Raw genomic sequence first — 26,568 nt, 5'->3', positions numbered from 1 at the left:
CACTTAAGCACCTTTTACCTCTCTTATGAGGTAGTTAAGAAGATGGCCAACCTTAAATTATTACTTTATAATACTGGGTTTATAAAACTTGTGTTTGTGATTTTATAGGCTTATTCTTTATATTTATTTCCAATATGGAACTGTCTGCAAATCGACACCTATTCAGCCACTTCTTTATTCTCCAGTTATCCATTATATTGATAAACTGTGGTCAATGGTCTACAAATCTAAATTCACCTTCAGGATCACAGAAGATTTAAGAACCAGTTAAATAAATAAATAAAAGAGGGGAGGGGGGTTTGTTTGGAGAGCGGGGGTAGAGCACAGACTCACTGTGTGATTTGCTTTTGTGTGCTTTAAAGTTTTATGGCCCATGTTGCATCCCTTGGGAGGATAAAGTGCAAGGAGCATGAACAAACCCATAAAATTACGAAGGGTTTATGTGGTGTAATTAATATGGAACTTTCCATGAACTTTATAATAGTTGTACTTTCTTAATTTTATGCGGATTTCTGGTTTGCTAAGGAGTAATCTTGGAGATTGGTAATGGAACTTGAAGTTTAGATTTTCATACTGAGTTGTAAGAAGTCCCATTGTAGGCTGCTCTGTTTTAGTCTATAGTTTGTATATTGTAGTGCTCAAAATTCACTGTGCATGCCTCAGGAAGCATTTTTGAGCTGTCGCCAGCTTTGCACTAAGAAAAAAACCCTGTCAATACAGCTTTACTGGCAAATCCTCCTTGTGCAAGTGCAGCTTTGCTTGCAAAAGCACTTTTTATTGACACCAGATAGGTTTGCAGATCACAATGTCATAAGTCACACCCATAGCAAAAATAATACGAGGGAGAAAGTTCAAGTACGGATCTGGCCTGGATTTGCACAGAAAAGTCAAATAAGCACTGGGAAATTGCAGCTTCTTTTTTTAACTACAGGGGAAATTTTAGCTCCAAATAAATGTAAAATATTCCCTCTGGAACGTGCTGGTTGCTTGGTAGGTTGAGCGTGGATGCTGAGCAGCGTTGATTCTCATCCCTCAGACTTGATCAGAAGACTCTTAGGGTGGGTGAGTGAGTGTTTCAGCTTGACTAGACATGATGGCTTTGATTCAAACCAAAGGACAACCACTTGGTTTTTGCTCCACCTCCCTAAAGATCCACGTGTTTCAGTTGGAAGGATTGTGGTGATTTGAGGAATGTGAGTAACAAAGTGATAATTTGTCTGAAGGAATCTGAGCTCCTGGAAGCCAGTCTGCAGGTGGGGATGGCAGATCCTGGGATCCCTGGGGAGCTGCTGATGGCTTCATGGGGGAAATTGAATCATGGAGTGGGGGCCCAGGGGTGGCTGAGGTCTGCCAGTGCCACACTGCCTGCAGAGGTTTTCCTTCTTTTTGGAGTAGGTCTTGAGTGATTCCAGCAGGCAAGGAAACACATTTTAAAGCAAGTGAGTGAATCATTTGGAGTGAGGCACTGTCTTGTTCTTCATCCTCATTGCTGGTTGGTCAGTTTGTCCTTCTCCAAGGTCAAATCTCTTGTAGAGGTCATTGAATTCAGGATGCACTTCCCAGAACATGATTGTTGTGTGTTCTGATCATACAGCTCAAGGATTTGTCAATGAAAGCCTGGCAGGTAGAGACAGGAGTCAGTTGTTTTTCACACTGGGGATTTTTTGGACATGTCATTACTAAGAAGAGTGTAGGTGGGATGTGGTTGTGTTGCAGGATGGTGACAGTGACCTCCTGCTGCTATTGTAACACCGAGGTATGAGATGCTAACAACAGGAGTTGGAAGGTTTGGAGTCAGCAGGTTCTGATAACTTCCACCAAAACATTTTTAAGGGATCCATTATCCATAGGCACTTTCTGGATTAAGATTACTGATAATTGATGACAGTGGAAGAAAGTTAATAAAACGAGCTGAATAATTAGAGTTCTGCCAGGCCTGTGAAATAATGGAATGAATGATAGAGGACTTGACTGATACGGAGGTGAGGGGAAGTAATACAATTAATGTCAATTAAAATGTGCCTATGGAAAATAAGCTGATGAGATGTAACTGTGGATGTAGTTTGGCTGATAAAAGCAATAATGTGTGCTGTAAAATACTTTGCTGCCTTAATGAGTTGAGTGTGGTGCAATGCAATATTTTGAACGAGGAATGAAAACGGTACAGAATTAATGCAGGGAATGTTAAGTAGGTACCAGCTAAATTGGGTGGTGGATTTGAAAATACAGGTGGGAATGGCTGGGGGCTGCCAGGATACAGCTATATTCATTGCCCCAAGCAAGCTGGTGACTTTGTCATGACATGAATTTGTGAAGCTGTGAGCAGCCAGGGACGGTGGGAGATTCCCAAGGTGACAGTCAGACCTGCAGAGCGTGGCTGGGGAGAAGCCCTGTAGAGTAGTGGTCTGAGATAGTCAGTGTCAGCTAGAAGAACTTTCTTGCCAATTCCTTCATCAGTTCAGCAAAGATCAGTACAGCCCATTGGCCCAGGAGGAGGTACAGACCCAGCAGCCCCGTTGGTGTGAAGCCCTACAGCATCATTCCTGGTAAGGCAGGGAGCGCCAGGACCGGTAAATTACAGAGCAGCTCACGTTTATCATCCACATCGCTGCTTATCTTGTAAACTCATCTGCTGTGCTTGCACGAGTAGTTGATTTAACAGCATGTATATTGTTGAACTTGACACATCCAGGAGTATAATCAAGCTTTAAAACTAGCAGGGATGCCTGGCTGCTGGCGTGCCTGCAGCGACTGCGGGACGGGAGCGCTCGGCTGGGCTGCGGGTCACGGGGAATTTCTGTGTCCGACGTAATTGCAGAGGAGTTTTATCATGATGCTGGCATCTGTTTAATGGCATCAGGTGATTAGATGTGTAAAAGGAAAAAGTTCATATCCTTTTTCTCTACACTTCCAAATGAAAAGTGACAAATTGTTTTGTAAAATACCAGTGAATAAGTGTACTTCCCATACACCGCTGCCCGGTATCCGTCATGCGCAGCAGAACGGTGGAGAAAGGCAGAGGTGGGGGTTTTCGGAAGAGGAACTAGAAAAATTCTTGTGCTGGGATTTTTTTATACCTTTTCTGCAGGGACAGATCTGATCCATAAACACACACAATTTGTGGGAGCTGTTGATTTTTAGGTGGTGTTAAGCTAGAGACACATCAAGTTCATGCTTTTGGGTCTTCCGAGGGCTGCTGTTTGGGCTTCTGGGGGTTTTGTAACTTTTTTTTTTTACTTTTTTTATTTTTTTTTTTAAAGAGAGATCAATGCACCATCTATATTTTTAGCAACAACAACAACAACAATTATTTTGTATTTTTCAGTATTTCTGCTTTTGAGACCCCCAGGTGTGGTAAGTTAGGAAGATTTCCATCCCTCTTCCTCGCTCCCGTGTTGAGGAACTGTGCTTACTTTTTGAGGTGTCCATGGGAAGAGTGGGAAGAAAGGCAGTCGGGTTTTACTCAGGCACAGCACATTTTAGTTTTAAATGAACTAATAGAGCTTGACTTGCATTTCTGCTGCAGCCTGACAAAATTATAGCAGTTACTGGGGCTCTGTGCTTATTTACTTGCAAATCCTGTCGAGTGTGAACTTCATTTACGACTTTCCTGGCAGGTCATACTGTGGTGGTCACAGCTTCTATAACATTCTGTTGCTATGGCTTGTAAAATTTGCCACTGAGGGAAATAATAAGCTAAAACAGGCACAGGTAAGCACAGATGCAGGCCCCTCGTGCACTTTTTCCATCAGAGCTCTTCTCAAACCTTGCAACCAGAAGGAATTAAACTGTATTTATATTTCTGAAATAAAGGTGCAATTTCAAGAGAAAGCTGTATTCCTCTTTGCAATGGCAGATTGCTTGTTCTGGCTCAGCAGTGAGCTGTTTTGTTGTATATCTAGGGTCTCCTCCTGGAAACCACGTGTTCTGCTGTGCATACATCGTGTGTCTCCTCTTCTTTCTAGATGATCATGGGAACAGCAATGGCAGTCATGTAAAAATCTTTTTACCGAAGAAGCTGCTTGAATGTCTACCAAAATGTTCAAGTTTACCAAAAGAGAGGCACCGCTGGAACACAAATGAGGTAGTTAAATCTCTTTATTCTTTAATGTAGCAGTTTACTTGATGCTTATGGATTATTTTTTGAGAGCATTCTGTGTAACTTACAGAGTATTAATTCCCTGTTGTTTAAATAATCAAGTCCCATTACGTGTTAAAAGTGAGCTTTAAACTAGGCTTGAAGGAGAATGTGGAAGCTGACTTTTAGTATAAGAGTCTGTTGTTCATGTGTGTGTATCACTTGTCTCAGAGAGTCAAATCTTGTATCATCTTATTGCCATGTTTCAGAATTGCTTAAAGTTAGGTAGATGTTTTGGTACCATGTTAAACAAAATGGTATCTTGCTAAGTGTAAAGGCTTTTGAACAAAAAACAAACAAAAAATCAGTGCATGTCCTTTCCTGCACAAGAGGGTCCTGAGGGATCACTAGCTTATTCCTGTCCTGAGAAATCTTAAGAACAGGGTAGACAAAGAATTGGGTGTTTTGTACTGGAATACAGTTGCTCTGAATGTGTTAGTTTGTGTATCTCCTGGTAATGCATTGTGGGCTCACTGGAAAGAAACAGAAGTGTTTAAAATGCAGGTGTCAGAGGGGCCAAGGAAGCTGAAGAATAATCCAGATAGGTCTGCAGTCCCTCACCTGTATTCCTTCTGGTCATCTGGAAGGTATATGGCAATACCCACAGGATAGTTCTAGGTTTTAGTAGCAGTGTTTTACAGTACCTTTGCCATATTTGTGGGAATCATGTAATGATAGGAGCAATCAACTTTGAGAAATTACTGTAAAACTGCAATTAGTAGCTGCCTGTTGCAGGCTAACTGTTCTTGTCCCTCTAATCAGTCATTTAGAACATCTAAGCCTGTTAACAAAAACTGTACTTAGGAGTTAAACAACTGCAAGTGGCCAACTAAGTGCAGAAGCAAATAAGGATCACTTCACATCTATATTTCTCAAAGTTGGAGTCCTTCACCCCCCTCCTTTTTTCTGAAAGTTAAAGTCAAGTATCTATTTTTAACGTACTAAGTACTGTGACAGAATTAATCAGGTCTTCTGGGGATTTGCTGGCATTGGCTCTTTTGTATAGATGTTTTTGTCTTGGGTCGTTTGAATTGAAATGTAAATTGTAGAAAATGTGGGTTGCAATTTATTCTGTGATAGCATTTATACTAATGGGAACAGGGCATGGAGTAATGGCAGTTCCAGTGGTCTTAAATACAATGTTGTGACAAAGACAGTTGAGAAAGAAAGCTGTACAGGTTCACAGCAGAACGATTGTCTTTCTTGTTACTTGAAACAGCTTGTTTGTTTTTTAGTTGCTTTATAGTCACTCTTCTCCAGTATTTCTCTGGGTACCTAGTTTAGAGCCTTGGGTGCACATTTACACACCAGGCTTTCACCTTTTCTTGCTGAAGAGTGTTTGGTGTGTGTGTGTGTACCCTCCCAGGCTGCAGAAGATGGCAAATGAAGTTAATTACAAAGCTGAAAATCTTTATTATTCATAAGAATATGATGCAAATGGGAAATTGTAGGTGCTTGCGAGGGGTATGGGGCTAAAGAAAAAATTTGGGAGAGGAGCCTTCCCTCTGAAGGACATCTCAGCATTATTATGGGCAGGGGAACAGGGTGGTTTCAGTTGTGTTTGACATCATACTGCTGGTGTGGGCTTGTCTCATGCCTTAATTCAAGATGGATTGTTTCCTAGTAATCACAAATCATTAGCTGGTATGTTAAAAAACCAAAACCAACCCACTTCTGTCTTTTTGAATGTCAAGTTTGTCACAGTCATTTGTATCTCTCTTTCCTCCAAAATCTGTCACCGTGGCTGCCAGGCAGTGGGGACAAAGAGCTGGTTCTGTACGTGGGTCATTACTGGAGCTGTCTGCCAGTGTATGTGCTGTGGTGGTTGCAGTGTTCCTATTGCATTATTTAAAAGGAAGAGCTTTTCTTGTGGCCAAAGATTTTTAACCTTGTTGGAGGGAGAAGAAAAAAACCAAAAAGACAGTCTTCTACGAGATGAAGTCTTGGAAAAATTTGTGTTAATTACGGGGGAGGCGGGAGCTTAGCTTACAGATTTTATTTCCCTCCCCACCCCCAGTGTGGAGGTTTAATTCTGTTCAGTGTTATAAAACTTGATTTTTTTTTTTTCTTAGGTTATAATTGAATAATAATGTTGGACTACATTTCAGAGCCATTCCTAAGGGAATATATATTTTCATCTCAGTACATAGGTGTGTTCTGTCTGTGCTGATGAAGGCAAAAGTTATATAGAAGAAAAAATTTTATACAGTGATACTTCCAGAATCTGTTTTCAAAATCTCTGGTACTGCTTGCAAGGTGCCTCTAGGAAGGTTTCTTAAAAGAAAAAGGTAATTTAGACCTGAACATGTCTATGACATTGCTGTCCTCCCTCAAACTCATCTGTGTTCAGACAAGCTGGTGGGTGTCCACTCCATAGGGCAAGTGCAGTGGGAACTGGTGCAAGATGTGGAGTGGGACATGTCCCAAGGGACCTTCCTCACCCACCTGCCACCTGGCTGCTCACCCAGGCTCTGAAGCTTTTTTTTTCCTGCTCCTTTGTGTGGGGATATTTCAAGGGAACTTGTGCATGGCCCTTGTAGTCATCTGCAGGTCCTTGAAACACAAAGCAAATGTCCTTCCACCCACGGGGGCTGGTGGGCAGCTGGAGGGGCTGGTGCCTGTGCTGGTGTGTGGGCTCAGTCTGAGCTGTCCCTTGCATCTGCAAATGAGATGCTGCAGGCAGAGGTCAGGGAGCAGCCCGGGTTTGTTCTTTCCTCTACCAGGGCATCGCCATGGGAACACTGCAAATAACTTTTTCTGAGTCCTTTCATCTGCAGATTGAGGATAATGGTCATATGTTGCTCTGGATCGGGTAATTGGCACGGAGAAACAATATCCTTTGAGAGTGGAATAGGTTGTGGTTGACTTTACACTTAGTAAAAGAATGCTATGAGCAGCAAGAGAAATGGAGCATTTAAAAGTGCTTAGAACACATTATCGAGATGTTTGCTTTCCCTCAGATTATGCAGTTTTAACTGAAATGTTTGATGGAAATATATTTCCATATCAAGATGTCATCTTGCCTTAAATCAAGTTTATAGTGGTTTTATATTTTCTAGTGAAGGAAGTGTTACTTCTAATTCAAATTTTTTTTTAACCAGAGATACAAAATCATAAGTTTAGCCAGGCAATTTAATTACAGATTTACATTTTTTGAGATGCCTGTGAAAGTGTGTGCGTGCTTATTTCTCCTGCTCTGAAGGAGAAGAGAAAGTGGCTTTTGGTACAGTTTCTCGTGTTAGGAAAATCAGTTAATTGCCAGAAAATTCTGCAATACTCTGTGCATCTGAGGGGGGTTCCTTGCTCTTGGGTTTCAGTTCTTCATTTTGAACCCTTGCAGTGTTTGTGTCAGCCAGACCTGGTTCTGGTTGTAGTGGGACATCCCATGGTGTGGTGCTGCATGCAGCTTGCTTGGTGTGCACCTCTCTTCTCAGGGGTGTCCAGGGGCTCCCTGGGCTATGGGTGGGTGCTGGGGTCACCTCGTCCTCCACAAACATGTGCCAGAAAAGCAGAGCTGCAGCTCTGAGCAGAGATGCCTTTCATTAGTGGAGTTGGCAGCCGCAGTCATTAATCATCCTTGTAAACACTTAATGACACAGTATGAAAAAGAAGAAAAAGTTAAACATCGGAAATGTAAAATGCTACCTAGGGCTTTTGTTTCTGACAGTGTTCTATATTTACGTTCTCTGTTGGGAAATGCCCACAGTTTCCATGGTAGAAAAAAAACCAGTAGTAATTGCTTCGTGTGCTCAGGCTTTTCCTAAGGGGCCAGGCGGAAATGCCCCGTTTTCCAGTGTGACACCTACCATCAACTTCTTGCAGATTTCAGGCCTGGGTGTATTGCTTGCTAGTGTGCAGATAAGTGCACTTACAGAACTGTATCTGAGCATAATTTAGCACAGGAAGAAATTCTTTGACAGCACTGGGTTGGGGCCTGTGCTGCCTGACATCTCTGATGTTCTCTTGCGTTTCTGCTTTGCTTGCATGACAGCAACGTTCTCCTCTTCCACTTGACACCAAGTTATTTCCCCTCTTTCCTCTTAAGTGTTGGGGAAGATCTTGAAGGTTTAGAGAATTGCCTGAGGGACGTAAGGGACCCGGACTGATGTGGGAAGTGAGTCTGGGCTGGCTATTATGTTCTGAAGCACTAGGAAGGAGTAGGTGAGAGGGATACGTCTCTGCCATTCCCCCTCAGCCCCCGGCAGATGAGTGTCAGGCAGCCAGTTACCAGCACAGCTCCTGTCATCACAGGTTTGTTCATCAAAGTACCACTCTGGATGAAGACTGAGCACTGTGACACACTATTTTATTTTTGTTTTTTAAGTGCCTCTTAGTTTAAATCAACTCTTATGTCTGTTAATACCTCTTTGATTTACGTCTGCCCTGGATGGTATGGTGTAATTTAACACTTTGCTATATTACTGTACCAGTTCATACCTTATTTACCAAAGGGATCTAATGTGTTGTAAATTCATGGGGCTGAGCCAGTGTTAGGGGATCAGCTTGTGTCACCACAACAGTCAGAGCAAGGCAGGGGTGTCTGTCCCAGTCACAGCATCCCCTCTGCCACAGGCCATCAAGGTGGCAAAACTCCCTGGGAAAGCAGCAACACTCATTACACTTTCCTGTGGACTGTGATGTTATCCAGTGCATTTTGTTTGATGCTTTCCATTAAGTTTAAGCTAATTCAGAGGTGTTTTGGTGGCTGTTGTCATAAGAGCCCCGTGGCTGCCCAGCCCTCAGAGCTGAAGCATCCTCATGGTCTGCATCAGCTCTGTGATCTCTTGGGAGCAATGAGAATATTTGATTTTGACTAATTGCCTGCTGCCCACGTGATCATGGAGGATAAAATATTATGGTGGTGTTGGCAAATGCTATTATTAGAAGTTTTGTAGCTTTCTGCTCTGCCTGATGATCCTCTGCTGGAGGAGTAGTGGGGAAGCATCACAGCCCGGCCTGTGGATGTTCCTGCATATCATCTGGCCTGGCAGGGGGGGTTGTCTTTATCCTTCTGCTGAAATGGGTCTGAAATGAGTTAATGTGAAGTTTTGTGGATGAAAGCAAGTGCTTAGTTGGGGGCAAAACGTGTGCCAGGTGCTGGAACAGCCGGAGCACCTGTAAAACCAAAAATCATGGTGTTGGGGCACGTTCTGTGTTTCAGTGGTGCTGAGGCACATCCCATGGTCCAGCTGTAGCCTTCTACTCGCTGTTGTAGCAGGGAAGGGCATGTCCCACCTGGGTATGTCACTAGTTGTCACTATGCCTCCCTGCCCAGCCACGGGTGCTGTGCTTTCTAAAGCCTGCCCTTCCTCTGGGCCAGCAACAGAGGTGGAGGAAAATCCCCTTCCTTTAACAGAGAAGAAAAAGCTCAGAAAGTAAAATCCAAGGGAAGTGAAGTTTACACCCTGAGTAGAGCAGAGCCAGAGTAAACTGTAGACCTGAGTGATGCTGTCTGGCACGTGTGGGTGGCTTTCCTCCCTGCCTGCATGATGATGGTTAAAGGCTGATCAGTCAACGAGATGGAAATTTCTTTTTAACAGAAGCACTTCATTAAGGGTTTATTTTGTGAAATTAATGAAATTCTGGGCTTTGCTTAATGTACAAAGCAGAAAATCTGCTACTGACTTTGCTTTGCAGTTTCTCAGTCATGTTTACATAATTAGCAAATGTTGTGAGCAGGCTCAGTGATTTAGCAAAATGGAAAGGTTACCCTTCCTGGCAATTTTAACAAAATACCTGCTATGCTGTTCATGCTCTAATAGAGAGGGATTCCTCAGCGTCCTCCTAGGAAAAATCTTAACTTTTTTCCTTCCCTTTTGTTAATGTCAGGACTGACGTTTTGTAATGATAAGTCTTTAAAAATGGCTGATTTTGCAGTTCTGTGCATTGAATGTGTCAGGAGTCCTGGGACCAGACTGAAACCTGTAAAGCATGGCAAACAGATGAAACGGGTTGGTTTGGATCATGTGCTGCCATCCTGGCTTCTTTCCTAGTGAATATGACTGAATGAATTAAATTAACTTTTTTACACTTAGTGATAGTTAAAGAAAAAAAATTGCTTTATACTTAGTTCAGCATACTGTGCCCAAATATAAAATGCTGATGGCATTTAACTCCCTCTTTGACCTTAGTAAACACTCAAAATACCTTTAGATGTTTTTCACAAATTATGAAACTTTCTAGCAATCAGTTTGGACTGGAATTGGTGCAGTGTGTTTAGAGCTCAAGTGACTGTGCCCTCTATGCTGGCTGCCTGGTGAATGCCTCCCATTGCTGGAGCTGTTGGGTGAAGGACATACTGGTTTCTGCACTGCACCCAGTGACAGAGCAGACCAGAACAGGTCTTGGGTACAAGGACCAGACCTCCAGCACACCAAGGGACTCTTTCAGCTGGAAGGGACTTTTTGGTGGTTTGCCAAATTGGGCACCTTCTCTGCTGAAAGTAGACAGATGATGTTTAGCAGCAAAAAAAAAAAAAAAAAAAAACATGTCCAGGCATCTGTTCCTCTCCAAGAGCAGGCTGTGAATTCTTTGCCTATCATATACATAACACAGTAAAAAAACCCAGTATTATAGCTTGCTCTAGGAATGCAGGGAAATACCAAGTGATTAACCTGGGGTGTATTTCCTAACATCCTTTCTGATGGTCCCTTGTTACCCCGAAGTGTAGGATCAACAGAGAATGTGGAAATCTGGTGTTAGGGGGATTAGAAAGTTGGAGTTACTATTTACATAAACCCTTCTTCAAATGTGAAAGCATCAGTAGGGTTCATTACTGTAATCACTATATAGCTGTTAATCTACAAGAACACCACCAGCAGTGGTAGGTACTGCTGCATCATGTACTTGGCTCTCAGGCTTGCACAGCACTGAGTAAAATACTCACTGGTGCATTACCCAAGTCATGCTTTGTACTGCATTTTACAAGGAAAATGTTATAACAAAGTCAATTTACAAAGTCAATTTAAGTGTGTCTCTGCCAGGGACTGGCATATATAAACACAAATGAATTGGTTCACTTGTCAAATGAATGGAAACTGAGGATATTACATTTTGTAAGTGATTGAAATCCTGTCTTCTCAGTCTCCTGTTTGTTACTTCCAAGGGTGGCTGTTTCATTTTGAAGAAAGAAAATCAGGGGATTGAGATGAAAAAGAAAAACTAGATATGAAGGAAAAATTAGTGCCAATAAAAGCAAAGATTTTATGCAGGGGTAATACTTGAGAAAAAAAACTCGAAGTGAAACCAATATGGGTTTTGCCAAAGGAGTGATCCCTGGGGGGAAAAAATGTACCTGGGGGAAAGCAATTAAAGAACCCAGCCTCAGCACATGGCTGAAATCACAGTGGAAAAGCTGACTTCTTGGTGCAGAACACAAAAATTGGAACTGACAAATGTTGAAAAAGTGGCAGGAACTCAGTTTTACTCCAAGTAACTTGAGGAGCAGAGTTTGCCTGACACTGCTGGTGAGGGGAGAACACAGATACCTTCTTGCTCTCTTCAGCAGGTTCTTGTGTGCAGTCCATGTAGAGCAGGAGCAATGCAGAAGGATGTGATGTGTTTGGAAAAAACAATTGGATTGTTGCACTACACATTGCCCTGGTGATTTGGTGTCCTTGGTGGCTTCTCTGCCTCAAAAAGACAGTTTCGTGGGGTGGCTTTGTTGCTTGGCTTCGTGTGTGGAGCTGTTTTGGTCCAGATGAGAGCCTCCCAAAACTGAACACCTTGCTGGGCAGGGGTGGGACACAGAAATGAGCAGGGATTTGATGCACTTGGTGGGTGTCTTTCTCCTGAAGTTATCTGATGTCAATATGATGCTGTCTGCATCAATTTAGTATAGATAATTGACTGCATTTTGCTTGGAAATGGATACCAAAGGTTGTTTTTTGGTTTTTTTGTTTTTTTTTTATAGCTTCTGTGTAATTGAAATTCCAGGGGGAGAGGCTTTTGTCTTGGTAACCACATTTGAATTACTTTTTGATTGTGGAGTTAAACCTATAGGTTATGATGTCAGGAGCTCAGCCTGCGCGTGTCAGTGACGACTGCATTTCCACAGCTACCACAAATAAAGCAAACTCTTGGAAAAGAGCCTGTAGTACCCTGAAAACACCTGACCCAACACTCCTACTGGCAGCCAGGGGTGGTCTCCCCGAGGAGGGTCAGCAGCAGGGGGGGGGGCCACAACTCCAGCTTGGCCTTTACCTAAACTCTGAAACACGTATAGGAAGCGCTTGTAGAGAAATGACTGGTAGAAGCCATTCTACAAGGAGGTTTCAAATAAAATTAAAAATAATAATAATAAAACATTAAAAACAAAGAAATGTGGTGTAGGGGAAGGAGCCGACCTGGGTCGGCGGGTGGTGGTGGCCACAGGAGGGGCAGATGTGGCCCTGGCCAGTGGGAGCAAGGGCGCTGCCGGGGCCGCGTGCGTGGCGAGAGCTTTGGTGTGGGGTCTGTGGAGGGTATTAGTTATACTCACTGAAGCTCCTTTGTTTTGCAGAGATCTTGATGCAGACGCCCTTTTGGATTTCTTTTTAATAATGTGTGACCCTTCACCTTTGATCCCTTGACCTGCATTACTTTGGTAACCATTTCATTTTTTAATTTCATTTCATTTTTAATTTCGGTGTGCAAGCTGTAACATTTCATCATTTTAAACTGTAGCGTTCTTTGACCTCCCCAAATGTCTTTTTTCCTATGAAGATTTGTAATGTTGGCTTTCTTGAATAAAAATTATTTCAGTTGTTTGAAAAATAAAGTATGTAATTCTCACTGGGTTTTGCATCTTTTAAGTTTAACTGTGTGTATGTTTCTCATATAGTACATTACATTTTTTGACCTGTGTTCTCCCAGCACTTAATCTAATTTATTTTGATATTTCTGTACATCTTTGGTTTTTATTTACATTTCTTTAATAGTTTTGGTCAGTAAAACATACGCTGTTTATTTCCCTTCACACACCACCCCCCACTCCCTCCTCCCAGTCACATTTTGATAGATCAAAGTAATCGTGGGAGCATTTAAGGTATTCTTATGCATAAGAAATATTCTTTATTGTTAAAATTTTGTTCTTTGTCCTGAAGATAACTTTTCCTAACCATCATCTTAAATCTATTTTAATAAAAGATGAGACTTTAGGCCACAGTGAAAATCTCAATTGAAACTCAGTTTGCATTTATTTTTGTTATCATTGAGGCTGAAAGGAAAGCTATCAATGTGTTGAGATGTGCTTTAGGCACAGGTGTACTTAGAAGCAGTATTGTGCATACATGGGGCAGTGAAAACTTCAGTAGCCATTTCTTTCCACTTTTCTATTGGAAGGGCACGGGGTGTATAAGGCACAGATTTTGACCAGATTCTATTTTTATCTTGTAAATGATCATATAAAACTACTGAGCACGGCCCACTAGAGCACAGATTATTTTTTAAGTGTCTCATTATTTTATTCTCTAACATTTAATGCTGAAGTTTTAATTGCACACAGATGAAGCTGCTAAATGAGCACTGAAATGGATTTAGGTCTTCTCTGAGCTTTGTTGATGCTTATAAAACTTTGTATCATTTATTAGAACTACAGATTAAAATCCTAGTGAGCTGCTCAGGTGTTGCTGACCCTACCTGGCCACTGCCTGTGTCTGACCTCTCTTGGAGGAGCCCAGAGCCCATCTGAAATCCCTCTGCTGATGTTTTCCCTAGAGAACCAGAGGCTGCAGTGGGGTTTTCTGGGGGTGCTGCCATCCCATGGGGCTGATCCTACCTACCCCCAAGTCCTTTATAGGGCTTGGGCCCAGCAGGTTTTACCCCAGAGCAGTGGGAAGCACTGGCATCACCAGAATTTCTTTCAGGAAGCATCTTTTATTTTTCATTAGCATCCATGCTTGAGGAAATGGTATTTCCAGCACCAATCTTTGTGCAACAACAGCAAGATCTCTGTTTTTAAAACACCCTTCATTGTGTTCTTAGGAGTTACTTTTTAAGTGGTCAATTCACAGAACTCTGCTGCCCAGAATCTCCTCTGTGATGTGTGTGTTTCTCTCTGATGCAGTGGTTAGGAGCAGAGATGGACAGTCACATCCTACAGTGGTGTCTGAAGCACTCAGGTGGTTTTTTTTCATTTTCCCCTCCTGTTCTAAATTTTATCTGTAATAGTTTTTGTGGGCTTGAAGTCATCAATTCTGGTAATCAAGGCTGCTGCTCCTGTGTTGAGCATCTTTTGGATAGCTGGGATTTGGCTTTTACTCTGGTTTTAATGCTGCCTGTCAGCTTGAGAAGTATGATCCTCCAAAATCATTTTGAGCCATTTCTCCAGTCTTCAGAACAGTGTTTTTAAAACTCGATGGAAAAAATATTTATTTTGCCCAAGAAAACTCCTTGAAGACTATTTTTCTCCTCCTCGTAACACATATTTTATATCAGCAGCAGTTAGATGTGAATGCCTTTACTTTCTAGGAAAGCAATTTAAAAAAAAAAACCTTTATTTAGACATCTGGAAACCAAAGGGAATCTCCCTCCTCTGTGCAGAGGGCTGGCATTCAGCTGCCTCCTTGTAGAACAAACAAAAAAGCAATGGAATAAAAATGTCTGATGTTGGGAATTTCAGTCAGAAATATAAAAACACATGAGGTTCAAAGGGGGCTTAGATTTTCTTGTTATGGGAGATGCTTTGTCATTTCCATCCAGCCTTTTTTTCATAAGGTAAGAACTCCTGGTGATGGAAGGGGTTGTCTATGTCTCACAAGGTGTTGGGGTGACCCAGGAGGATTGTCATGATCTTTCCAAGTGGTGTTAGATGCAGGTGGTTATTCACAAAAGTCAGTGTAATGAATATGGATTATGTCTATTTAGGTATCACATGGGCTTCCAGAATGCTGGAGCTGCTGAGGAAGGAGGAGGTAGAGCCCTTGGAAAGGGAGGATAGGAATTGTTCTTGGCTTCCTAGAAAAACAAAAGTAAATATTAGTAAGAAAAACTCCTTTGTTAACATGGCAATAGCATTATCATTTCCTGAGCTTCAACTCTGGGTTTCTGCTTTTGTGTTAGTGGGTGACAGCAGGTCATATTTATCAGCAAAAATTGTCCATTTTATGGCAAGAGATGGCAGAACTGCATTCATTTTACTGAGCTGGGGTTTTCAGAACAGGAGTTAAAATACATGTTTTCTTCGAGCACTTAAGGACCTACACAAACACTGCAAAATGTTGGCAAACTAAAACATTTGTCTATTTAAATATTAAGAGATACTCTGTGGAGAGATTTGTTCCCTGTTTATGAGGTTTTTCTGTTATTCAAAGCCAGAATATTGATCATCCACTCCTGAAACAAGTCTTAATTTTGAAATTCATGCAATATCTTCTACTGCTGGATGCTTTTACATGCTCACCTTAATGTAAGGCTGAATGGCTGATGTGAAATACTCAGCACATTTACTAGATGTAGAACATTGCACGTCTCACAGTTCAGGTAATGCAGCTGGGGTAGGATTAATGTAATCTGCTTTATTCAACCTAATAGACCCACTCATGTATCCATCATCTGCATGTGCTGCTCATTTAATAAAATATACATAGGCAACAGACAAATTGCTCGTGTCAGTCTGGACTACTCTGAAAAACAGATGTATCAGTCAACACGAGCAAACATTGTTTTTTTTCTATTAATAATAAAATTCATCCAAACATTCAGGGTGCAAAAGCGGACAGGACAGATTTCCCTCCCCTGAAGTCTCTACCTGAGAGCAGATTTCTGTACAGAACCTGTCTGGATACAGTAAACATAACAATTGAGCAGCCCTCCCCTACTCATGTTTTAGGACTGGTGGATTCTAGATGGGAATCCTGTTGCTGGTGCTCAGAGGGGAAGGGTTGTTCTCCCTTTCTGGAGGAAAGCCCAAGCATTTCTCCAGCCTGTGCTTGGCTGTCAGAGCAGCAGCTGTGGGAGAACTGGTGCCCTGGCAGATGGTTGCTTGGGGAGTTTCTCCTATGGGGGTAGGGGGGAATTTCCCAGTTTTTTTTGCCTCACTTGCTGCTCCGCTGTTTAGCGAAGTCCTTAAATAATTTAATTATTGCTGTGCTTTCAGCTTTAAATTCTCAAAATGCATTAAGGTCTTTGATCTCTGAAGGGTCAAGCCAGCACCATCGGGCAGCCTTCCACAACTCAGTCTTGTGCTTCTGCTTTTACTCTGCTTACAGAAGTAGAACTCCAGTAGCAATGGAAACCCTGCCTTTGGCTTTGTGTGTGCTAGAGGTAGGGTCCTCTGTCTCCTCTGCTCCTAGCTGCAGACCTTGGGTGAGAAGAAGTTCAGTGATGAAAATGTGTTTTTATTTCTCCTTCAGATTTGGCTTGTCTGCTTTTCAGCTCTTCTAGACACTGGAAATTCCAGTTTCTGTTTATTTTCACTGGATTCTTTCCACAAGACAGAAGTGAATTCAGGATGGATTGGTGGGGAGAGCCTTGGCTGGGAATGAGTATAATTGCAGTCCCTGGCTGTGCCACACATTTACTGATGATTTCTTTTAAGTTATTCACCTGCACTGTATCTGTTTCCTCAGCTGTAAAATATGGGTAATTACCTCCTTTGTAAAATGTTATGGGGTCTGCTGGTAATTATATGTATGAAGTGCTAATTACAGTGATTATTGCTTGGACATAGTCTAGATCTGAGTGATGTTCCTGTTTCAATGAATGTATGAAACAAATACTCCACCTTGTCTTTCTCAATTCTTTGGGAGGGACCTGTAGGGGAAGGTGCTTCTGCCCTTGGATGCCAAGCCTTGAGGAGAAGCACCCTTTTCCACCCTTTTTCACCCAACTCCATCTGCTAACTTCCCATCTTGCTCAGTCCTCACGTGGTAGCAGGGCTGTAGGCTGCTGAGATCCACATCTAATCTGACACCACGGGTTCATGCTTTGGTGTTGGCTTTTCCTCTTGGAGATCACCAGTAGAGGAAAGCAGATTGGGAATGGTTCTCCTTGGGCTGTTGTTTGGGTTGGGACCAGTCTGTGTGGCCTCAGTTCCTTTGGGAGACCTGACCTTGATGAAAGGAAAGGCCTCCCTCCAGCTGCTGAGAGTATTTTACCCCTCTAAAAGAGCACAAGTTGCAAGGTGGTAGTAGCAAACACTTTGTCTTCCTGCTCTCTGTTTCCTTAAGACACTTTTTTTTTTTTTTTGTAGCTGAAAGTAACTCTGCTATCCACTAAGGAAGGCTGGGTAGTGGAGAAAGAATTTTTATTCTTTGAGGTGGAAATGTAGTGTCCTCATCCAGAAAAATCTGCTGCTGCTGCTCAGATGATGTTGTAGTTTCTGACAGTAGTAATAATAATGAGTAATGTCTTACAGCCTCGCTTTAAAGCATTTAAAATACTTGGTACTTGTCTGTGTGTCTGTCTTTGTGCTTCACCTACTAGTTGTATTTTAGATTTTTAAATAAGACTCTAAAAACTATTGATTTGGAAAGCAAAAAACTTTGTTCTCTCCTACGGAAGAATCATATTTTAAGATTAATTTGGTGTGAGATGCTTTGAAAGTGAATAATGCCATATGACATTCTTATTGCAAAAGTGAATTGATGTGTGTGCACTCTGCAAGACTTGTATGGTGAGGCATAGTAAATCATTATCTAAAGGATCATCAGTAATTCAGATTTGAGATTTATTCAACTCTAATTTTACAGTGTTGCCACTGCTGTAGATCAACAGTGTACGTAATAGGAATTTTTTTAAATTTAAATGTTTAGTAACATAATAATTGTCAGCTCTCTGAAATCTTCCTCTTCTTAGAAATTAGTGAACTGTCTAGTTTTCATCATGGTGGCAAAATGTTGCATTAAACTACTGTAGCTTATGATAAAAACTCCTTTCAAGTGCTGGAATTAAAATGCAGCATCACCGTGAAAACAAAAGTACCACAGCGTAAACGATGCCAAAATAACTTGCTGCTGACTGGAGAGTTCTCCAGGTTTGAGAGCAGGTTTTAAACATGGACATACCCTGTTTGGGCAGCAATTGCAACCCCCAGTGAAACAGTCGAGGGTTTGTTTTTATTTGTAGTGTTTCCTACAGAAAAAGGTGCAGTGAGTGCCAGCGGGCCAGTGCTCAGCAGGTGCGGGAGGAGAAGGGAGAGAATTTCCTTCCCGTGCCCCATTTCTAGCTGCCCCCGTCTCTGTATGGACACAGAATCCCCACAGGAGGGTGCTGTGAAGGCATTTAATGTGCAGATTTTGCAGGGAAGATTGTGGAGTTTTGAGGAGCCAGTGATTATAGGGAAGCCAGAGCTGTGTCACTGCGGTGTCCCCTGGGAGGGACGTGGGGGGCAGCTGGTGCCTGCTTGCAGCATCCCTGCTGCCCACCCAGGTGGGTTCCTGTGGTCAGGAGGTCACACAGCTTCTCCTCAGCGAGCCTTGGAGCTGCTCCTTTATTTTCCTGTCTTTATATAGAATATTTGATCCACATAAGATGCAAAATCCTTTTGGTTGCAAGTAGAACTTCTGTGCTAAAATACTTCCTGTGTTAGGCCATTCAGCATGATAGAAAGGCTCGTGGCACATAATGGAGAAAGCTCTCCTTAGTTTTTAGCTGCAAAACTCTCAAGTATTTTAGGTAAAAATAGGTTTTTCTTTCTGTGTAGTATGTAGTCATGCCAAGAAACCGTTTTGGGATGATGCAGGTTAAATGGGATTTCCCACACGCTGATCTCTTCAGCTGCAGTGCTGCATCAAACAAGAATGGGGGATGCTCACTGAAAAGAAAACCAAACCCCCCTCAGAGCTGAGGGCTGTTCCCCTACACCTCACGCTGTCCCTCTGCCCTTCCCCCCTTCTTTCTATTGCTTCTCACTTTTGTAAAAATAAACCTTAAAACTGAGGATTATAACTAAAACAGAGACTTGTCTTTGGGATGACCTCTAAAACACGTGGGGGGATTAAATCTAATTCTGTTACACAGAATATGGGTGTTCTGATTCTTTCTTTAAATGGCAATGAGATAATAAACCAATGGGGCTGTATTACTGTGCGGGTTTGAAATTACCATTAAATAAGAATACATCACTCAAACTTGGTGACTGGGATCCGTGTGCGTTCTGGGCGAGTCCCTAAGTGGAAGAGGCTTTGTGTTATCTTGCATTTTTGGCTCTTGGCTTAAATTGCATCACTTAAATCTTTCGGTGGGACAGACCCTCATGAAGGTTACCTACAAGCTTTCCAGCAGCACTGGGGCTTTCAGCATGACAAAACTGAGCTGCTCTCCCGTTTGAGTGTGTGCTAAATTGGCCGTGGGTTATTGCAGATAGATTTGGGCTTTGGAAAGAGAATCTTTCTGCCTCCCAGAGGAATTTTTGCCTAGTAGGAACCAGCCATAGTTTTGGTAGTTTCTGGTTACCAAGCAGCTTCTCGTTGCATGTTAGAAAATTAGAGCATAAATTCTTAGGCTGATGAGCTGTGTCATCGCATCACCTCGGTGACCTCTAACTGCTGTTCCTTCAAACATTTCCCCTTAAACACAGTCAATAACACCCTTATGTATTCTATAGGATCCTTTCCTCCTGCCATCTCAAATGAAAAACAAACAAAAGCGCTTAAGCACACAACATGCTAAATAGCCTAATAAGCTGGGAAAATATTGTACGGGGAAATCTGGGGCAAGAGTTGTCTGCTGAAGCAAGCCTATTAGACTTGGCAGCAGCAAAGCTTTGGGAGGTGTTCTTGGGGAGAGATAATTGAAAGATTTTTTTCAAATGTATGTGTATTTTTTTCCCCTTTCTGAGTAGTTCTAAGAGTTCCCTCCCTCCTTAAATTGTTAACCTCTCTGCATCAGGCCTTGGCTTTAAGTGCCTGCTAAGCTGCTCCGATGCTGATTGGACTTTGCCTCTTAAGTGTAAACTGTTTTTAATCTTCTCATTTAGATGTTTTAATAGAAAGCAAATGTTTAACTCGCTTAGCTGTGGCACCCACATCTTTGATCCATGGGAAGGCCTGGATTGAACCAAAAATGTGCTTTTCTTTGACACTCCAGGGGGTGGGTGGTGATTCCTTCTTGGGAATGTCCAGGCTGGAGCTGGGGCTGAGATGCCCTTGTCAGGAGAAGCAAATCCTTGTCCATGGGCTGAGCAACAGACAGGGGGGGGTTCAGAAATACCATGGGGGGAACCCTGACCCGGTTTGGTGCCTGGCTCTGGAGGTGGGGAAGGTTCTGTGTGTGTGCTGGAAATAAAGTGTTTGTGATTGCTGCCTTCAAGTTTAATCACAGCTTTGTCTGGGGCTTTACGTTTGGAGCTTATCAGTGTGTTCTGATGTGTTAGAATTGTGGCTGCTTTAGACAATGAGAGCAGAAACTGTGAGCTCACTGAGAATGCTCTGAGACTCAAACTGGCATCAGATTTGGTTCCTGTTTTACAAGAGGGAGTTTCCAGTCTTCTGTAGCCACTTGGTTTAGTTATTTCTGCTTAAATTTGTTGGGTTTTTTTAAGGCATTTAGTGCTCCAGGACACCAACACTGTGGGCAAGAACTGCCCAAATTCAAAATTTATCAAGGCAGGGAAGTGCAGAGTGAATGTGGATGAAAACCACCAGGGATGCAGAGGCAGCCCCCGTGCTTGCTTGGGTGGTGAGGGCAGAACAACAGCAGTCTGTCTGTCTGTCTGTCTGTCTGTCCCTCCCTTCAGCACGGCCCTGGCAGGGCTGCATGTGCTGTTACCTCATTTCCACTTGGAATTTTGGCCTGAGGTCTGTGTGCTGCTGGGCTGCTATTGCATCACAGGCAGGTGGCAATGGGCAGTGATGTCACACGGGGCATCCCAGCAGCATCTCCAGTGAAGAGCAGGATGTTTTCCATGGGATGAATCACAGGATGTTTCCATGAGATGAATCACGAGCCCATCCATGGGGACACGGAGCTGCCCCTTCACTGTGCACTGGATTTACAAGCTGGATTTACAGCATATTAAATGTTTCATTTTCTCAGCTGCCGTTATTCTGATTAAAATAATTTGCCTCTTTGCTTTCTTCCTGGGTCTTCTGGTTCTTCTTTGACCAAACCCCTGATGCTCCTGAGGAGCCGGGACGGTGAGGGGGGGGCCGAGGGATTTGTGGTGTGGACTGGGGACCCTGGTGAAGGTGTTTGCATCCCCTGTAGCAGCAGACTGAAACGCTGCATCAGATGTATGTATCACCAAAATAATAAAGGGTTATGAAAGCAATCAGGTATGAGTTAGCCACTTGGCATGTTAGAGGCAGCTCCTCCCCCGTGCAAGGCCAAGCGACTCGGAATTCATCCCCCGGGATTTGGCGTTAAAACGCGTTCACTGCCAGCTGACAAAAGAGTCAAGCTCGGATTTATTACACCGGCACCTGCAGTAAAAAATGACAGATGATGAAAATGTATTTAATTATCATTCAGCGCCACATCTCTGTCTGCTCCATCTCGGTGCTGCAGCTGTTGGCACACACTTTATTTTAAAGTCAATGTGCTTATCTGGAGAGGAGCCCCAGCTCCCCGGGAAAAGGGCCCGTGGGGAGCGGGAGGTGCGAGCTCCTCCCATCCCCCTCGGCCAAACGCAGCTTTGTTACCGCATCCCCCAGCCCGGCCGGTACCGTCCCGCTGCGGGGGGAACCGCATCCTCCCCGCACCGAGCCCGGGACCTCCAGCTGCCTCCCCGCGGCTGCCCCGCTCGGGATCACCGGCAGCCGTGGCAGCGCACGGGAGAAGATAATTAAAGAGCCCTGCGGCAATAATTGGCTACAGTTGTTGGAGGGGAGACGCGTCTCAAAGGCGGCTGCAGTTTGCAGCAAGGTCAGGGGAGACAAAACGCGGCACTGCCGCTGCTGCAGAGGCGCGGATTAAGTCTCATTTCCAAGTGATGGTTCCTCCCGTGTGAACTTCTGCCTCTGGGACACAAAGCTGCAGGGCAGCGGAGAGCTTTGGTTCCGGTATGGAGTGCAAAGTTAAAAGTATGTGTATATGTATCTCTGTGCATCTCCATCTCTACACAGACACATTTAGGGCCCAGGTGCTGCTGGCCACCTCCTGACCCAGCTGCAGTCAATGAGGCTGATGAGGCCCAATCTGGCCCAGTCCGGCCCAGCTGTGATCAGTGGGGTTGATTGGGTTTGGGGGCAGCCCACCCCCCCCTTCCCCTGCCCCAGGAGGGCAGAGCTCGGCTGTTTGCTGCACCCTCAACATTGTCCCCTGCTCCCTGGATGCTGGTGAGTGCTCCCTCTTGGATAAACCCGTGGTGGTCTGGGAAACAAACAAAAAAAAAATTTAGGGGGTGAGCTGAGGTTTGTGTTGGGGTCACAGGCTCTGCAGTAGGACATGGGGGCTGTTGGAGGGACTGGTGTGAGGTTGTGCTCTGGGGTCACAGCATCTCGCTGGAGCTTTTTGTTGGGGTTGTGTGTTGCCTGTGCTCACTAAGCCTGGTCAGAGAAAAAGGCTTTTTTGGAGTATTAAAACATAACAGTCTAAGCAGGAGATTTTTGGGCATCAGTTCCAGCAGCTTTACACCACGTGGAGAAAACAATGGCCTGTGTGTAGAAGGGGTCAAAGGAATCAGCTAGAAAAGCCTGATATTTTGCAAAGTTTAAGAGGAAAAACTTACATATTTTGCTCTTGCCAAAATGCTTTTGATAGTGGAGTGCTTTCTTTGTTTTTAATAATTACTTTAAAAAGCATTAAGTTGAAAGCAAAACCTGGAAGTGGTGTGGAAGAGACGTTTTCTTAGAAGCCCTTTCATGGGATATCCTCAGTTTTGTTTGTGGAATAGGGAGATATTTGCTTTTGAGGTTTTTCTCAGCAGGAGCATCTGTGCACCAAAACTTGGACTTTTTTTGTTGGGTGCAGATGTTTTTTTTCCCAGGGTTCTGGGGTACAGAGCTGTGCTGGGTGGGCACAAAACTCAAATTCAAAAGTGGAGCAATTCAGCAGAAATTCTCAGCTTCTGAGAAGCCCCTAAAGCTTGTGGGTTACTGTTCCTCCTTTTCAGGGTTTGGGGGGTGGGTGCAGGCATCTCTTTCCTGACAGCCCCCAAGGCTGGGCTGGGGATGGTCCAGGGTGGGTGCTGAAATGAAGAGGTTCTTAGTATTCATGAAAAATGTTTGTGACAGCCTTACCCCGAGTAATGAGAAGCCACCTGCAGTTCGGAGCAGTACTTGATAATGCCGTAATTAGATTGGAGATGCAAAAAAGCTCATTAAAATTAAATAACATATTTGTCACTGGTTTAAGAGGCGCAGATTGCCTCGAACCATGCTGGTCTCTTGACCTTGAGTGTTTTGGTGTAGTCCTCGCTGTTGAGAGCATGAAAATAATGGTGGAGCAGCCGATGCCAGGGGGGTTCTGTGGTGGGGTTTTGGCATAAAGGGGCAGGGACTCACTTTGCTCACATCATTTGGCACAGGCTCGTTTTTCTTGTCCTCACCAGTCAGGCTGGTGCTGCCTTTTGCTGCTGAGTGTGAAGCGAGCTTCCAGGGTTTCATGGAGTTTGGGGGAACTTTTCCAACTGTTGCCAGCTGATGGTTTTGGGCAGGCAGCAATGGATTTCCCTTACCCCTCCCATGCCCTGTTGGCTGATAGAGGCTGAGACCCTGTAGTACCAGACCTCAACTCCCCAGAAATCCCGAGGTGTAACAGACGGTGTTGTTCAGACTGCTCTGAAAAAACAGCAAGCTGGAGGAAGGGGGAGGCAGCTTGTGAGATGATGGGAAAATCATCCAACATGATGGCTTTTCCTCCTTGCCAGTCCGAGTTGCTAATGCAAATATGCTCAGGTTGGGAATCTGTGCAATGCAGGAATGTGGGCTCCCAAAGACATTTGTCTCTCTCTTCAGTTTTTGATGAAATAGAATAAAATGTGTTTGAAATCCCCTTCCTCCCTCCTGCCTGAAGAGGAACACGCAAAGCCCTAACAGCATCTATTAACAAGACTGTAATTTTCCAAAATTAATTTTTAATGACTAATTTGTCTTGTTTTCAGATGCTTTATACAACACCTATTGTTTAAACCCCACTTGTTTCTCCACAATGTCACCGTGAAGGAGAGAGCTGTTGGTTTAGGATCTCTGTCTGGAGCATCCATTGCTGCCTTTGCTCTGGCCTGGGCAGAGCTGCACCCACTGAGGATTGGGAGCTCTGGGGAAGGGTCATCTTTCACAGAAGGGATTTTTCCCTTTTTCCACCCCAAAATGGGGCTTCTGTTTCCCTCAAAGGGTCCCAGTGCAGGGCTCTCTCCCTGTAGCTGCAGCCACGTTCTGCTCTTCCCCTCAGAAGCATTGCCCAGGTGGGGGCTTCTCTTGCAAGGGCTTTTATGTACAGAGAAAAGAATTAAAAACAAAAAGTGGGTTTTTCTTCCTCCTCCTCACTCATTGTGAGTAATTTCATGTAGGTGTCTTGGAGTGGGAGTGTTTACAGATGCTTTGTGTTTTGGGAGCGTGGGGATTTTCCCTGCGTGGCTCTCGTGGTGTGAGCAGCAGCAAAGGTACTGCAGGTGCCTGGAGCCCCAGTTCAATTCGTTGTCTTAAATTGGTTGGTGGTTTTCTTCTTTGGGAACTGGAGGAGAGGAGAGTGTCTCTGAGCTTCTGAGGAAAGAGCATTCTTGGAGGAAGAGGCAGCACGGGGTCCCCAGAGCCCAGGATGGGCAGGCAGGGCTGAACCTTAAAAAACAAACAAACCTCAAGGTGTTTTCACAGGCACATGTTGAGCTCAGAGGTGTTTGCCTTCCCCTCAGAGGTTGGGTACCTGATTAGCAGAATACTCCTCCATCATCCGGGTGAGGGAGATGAGAGTGAGCAGTTCTCAGTGCTGATGCTGAATGTTTCCAGGTAAAACAGTGGGATTCCTGCTGTGCTGGAAGCAGAGCGACTGTCACTCTCCTGCACCTGGGCTCCTGGTCAGACCCTCTGGGTCCTTTAAGTCTCTGGCAGCTTCAGAGGAAAAGAAAAAAAAAAAAAAAAAGCCTCAAAAAGCCATGTTTAGCCTGTGTGGTTATACAGAGGAATCTGCTGGAAGAGTAAACCCCGGGTAAACATCCTCAATTTGCTGCCTCCTCAAATGGAGCAGCTTTTAGAGTTTCAAGCCACAATTTGTATTCAAATGAAGGTCATTTGAAAGGTGTAACATAGTAAACAGCCATTATTTCATTTTGATAGTGGTACTAAAATTATAGTGTTGGTTGAATTATTTTAGTATAGGACCATTACCATCTCCCTAAAACACTTACAGGGATTTTTATATCAGTGCTGCAGTCCTGAAATTAGAGGAAAATTAAAAATCACACGGCTGTGGTAGGGAAGTAATTTTTTTTGCAAGCATCCCTTCATTTTATTGTGTGTTCTCTTTCCCTTGCTCTTCTGCCAAGAGAGATGCACGGCTGCTTTTGGGAGCTGCTGCTGCTCCTCTCCCATTGCTGTCGGGGCGGTCGCTGTGATGGGGACAGGAGCAGAGTCCTTGTCCTGCAGCAGCCTTCATGCAGCTCCTTTCCACACCTTCCTGGTGCTCATGTCTGGAGGGTGACACGGGTGTCATCAGCAGCACCTCTGCAGCCATCGGGCTTCAGGGGAAAAGGCCCTGTGTAAAAAAACAGCTGGAAAAATGTCTGGCGAGATGCTGCAGGGTCATTTTGGGGAGCTGCTGCCTGTATTTAAAAAATATTGATGTAGGGGAGCAGATACACATTTTAAATCTCTCTGCGTTTATCTTTGAGGAATCCATGTAATAAAAGTCCAAGTTAATCAAATGAGAGTAATTTTCCCCCATCAGAACACTGGCAGCTCTGAGCGTGGCGGTTCAGCCGCGATTGCCCCCGTGGTGGCTGGGTTGGTGAGTGTGAGCCGGGGCCAGCAGACGTGAACGAAATTCTAATCCTCAAATTCCTGTCAAATATTATAGCTGCCTTCATTAACATTTTCACACTTGGCTGCCTAACAAATGAGCAGAAGGGCTGGATTTATGGTGCTCCAAATACGCTTGGTACCTCAGTGCGTGGCAGAGGTCGGCGCCCTTGCCCCGTGATCCGCTCGTGTTCAAGGGGAAGGGATTGTCTGCTTTTTATGGAAGGGGAAAAATAACAGGTGTTCTATCCTTATTTTTAGTTAAAATCTTTGTTGGCAGTAAGCTGGTTCTCGATAAAACGAAGTATCTTGCAAATAAAATTCTCCTTAATTTATAATTCCTTCAAAAATTTAAGATACACATTTTCTAGCTTCTGGCTGCATCTTTGTCAAAGTTCAGACTGGGTGCTGATCTCTTCTTGTGTGGCTTTTTTTTTTGATCTGCTACTTCTGTAAACTCCTGGGGTTTTAGTTGCACAAGGGGGTTGCCAGTGTACAGCCACTAAGAGAGGTCAGAAACTCTTAAACCATGGAATTTTTCCTGCTTTAGTGGTACCAAAGCAAACATAAATGATGCACCAGCCAGGAGCAGGGTTGGCTGGAGAAGGCAGGTCA

At 43.8% G+C, this 26,568-nt stretch overlaps 1 protein-coding gene and 1 long non-coding RNA gene across 14 annotated transcripts in view; both read left to right on the top strand.

Annotated features, from left to right (window-relative positions):
- CAMTA1 (calmodulin binding transcription activator 1) overlaps positions 1 to 26,568 on the top strand; it is a 248,112-nt gene that overhangs the window by 22,241 nt on the left and 199,303 nt on the right. For all 13 annotated transcript variants that reach the window (XR_011730433.1, XR_011730434.1, XR_011730435.1 and 10 more), the window contains one exon: positions 3,966 to 4,084. Coding sequence is in view for 9 of the 13 variants with exons in the window: in XM_071767412.1 (XP_071623513.1) it covers positions 3,966 to 4,084 (119 nt within the window). In the remaining 4 variants the exon portion in view is untranslated. The remainder of the gene's footprint in view (positions 1 to 3,965; positions 4,085 to 26,568) is intronic.
- On the top strand, positions 12,643 to 19,012 carry LOC139807009 (uncharacterized). The gene is made up of 2 exons (XR_011730437.1): positions 12,643 to 16,381; positions 16,471 to 19,012. It is a non-coding gene; the product is annotated as an uncharacterized lncRNA (long non-coding RNA).

Source organism: Heliangelus exortis, chromosome 23, assembly GCF_036169615.1.
Source record: "Heliangelus exortis chromosome 23, bHelExo1.hap1, whole genome shotgun sequence".
In the NCBI taxonomy this organism is placed as follows: Eukaryota; Metazoa; Chordata; class Aves; order Apodiformes; family Trochilidae; genus Heliangelus; species Heliangelus exortis.
The sequence above is the reverse complement of the archived record's forward strand: the minus strand, read 5'-3'. Positions and strand labels throughout refer to the sequence as shown.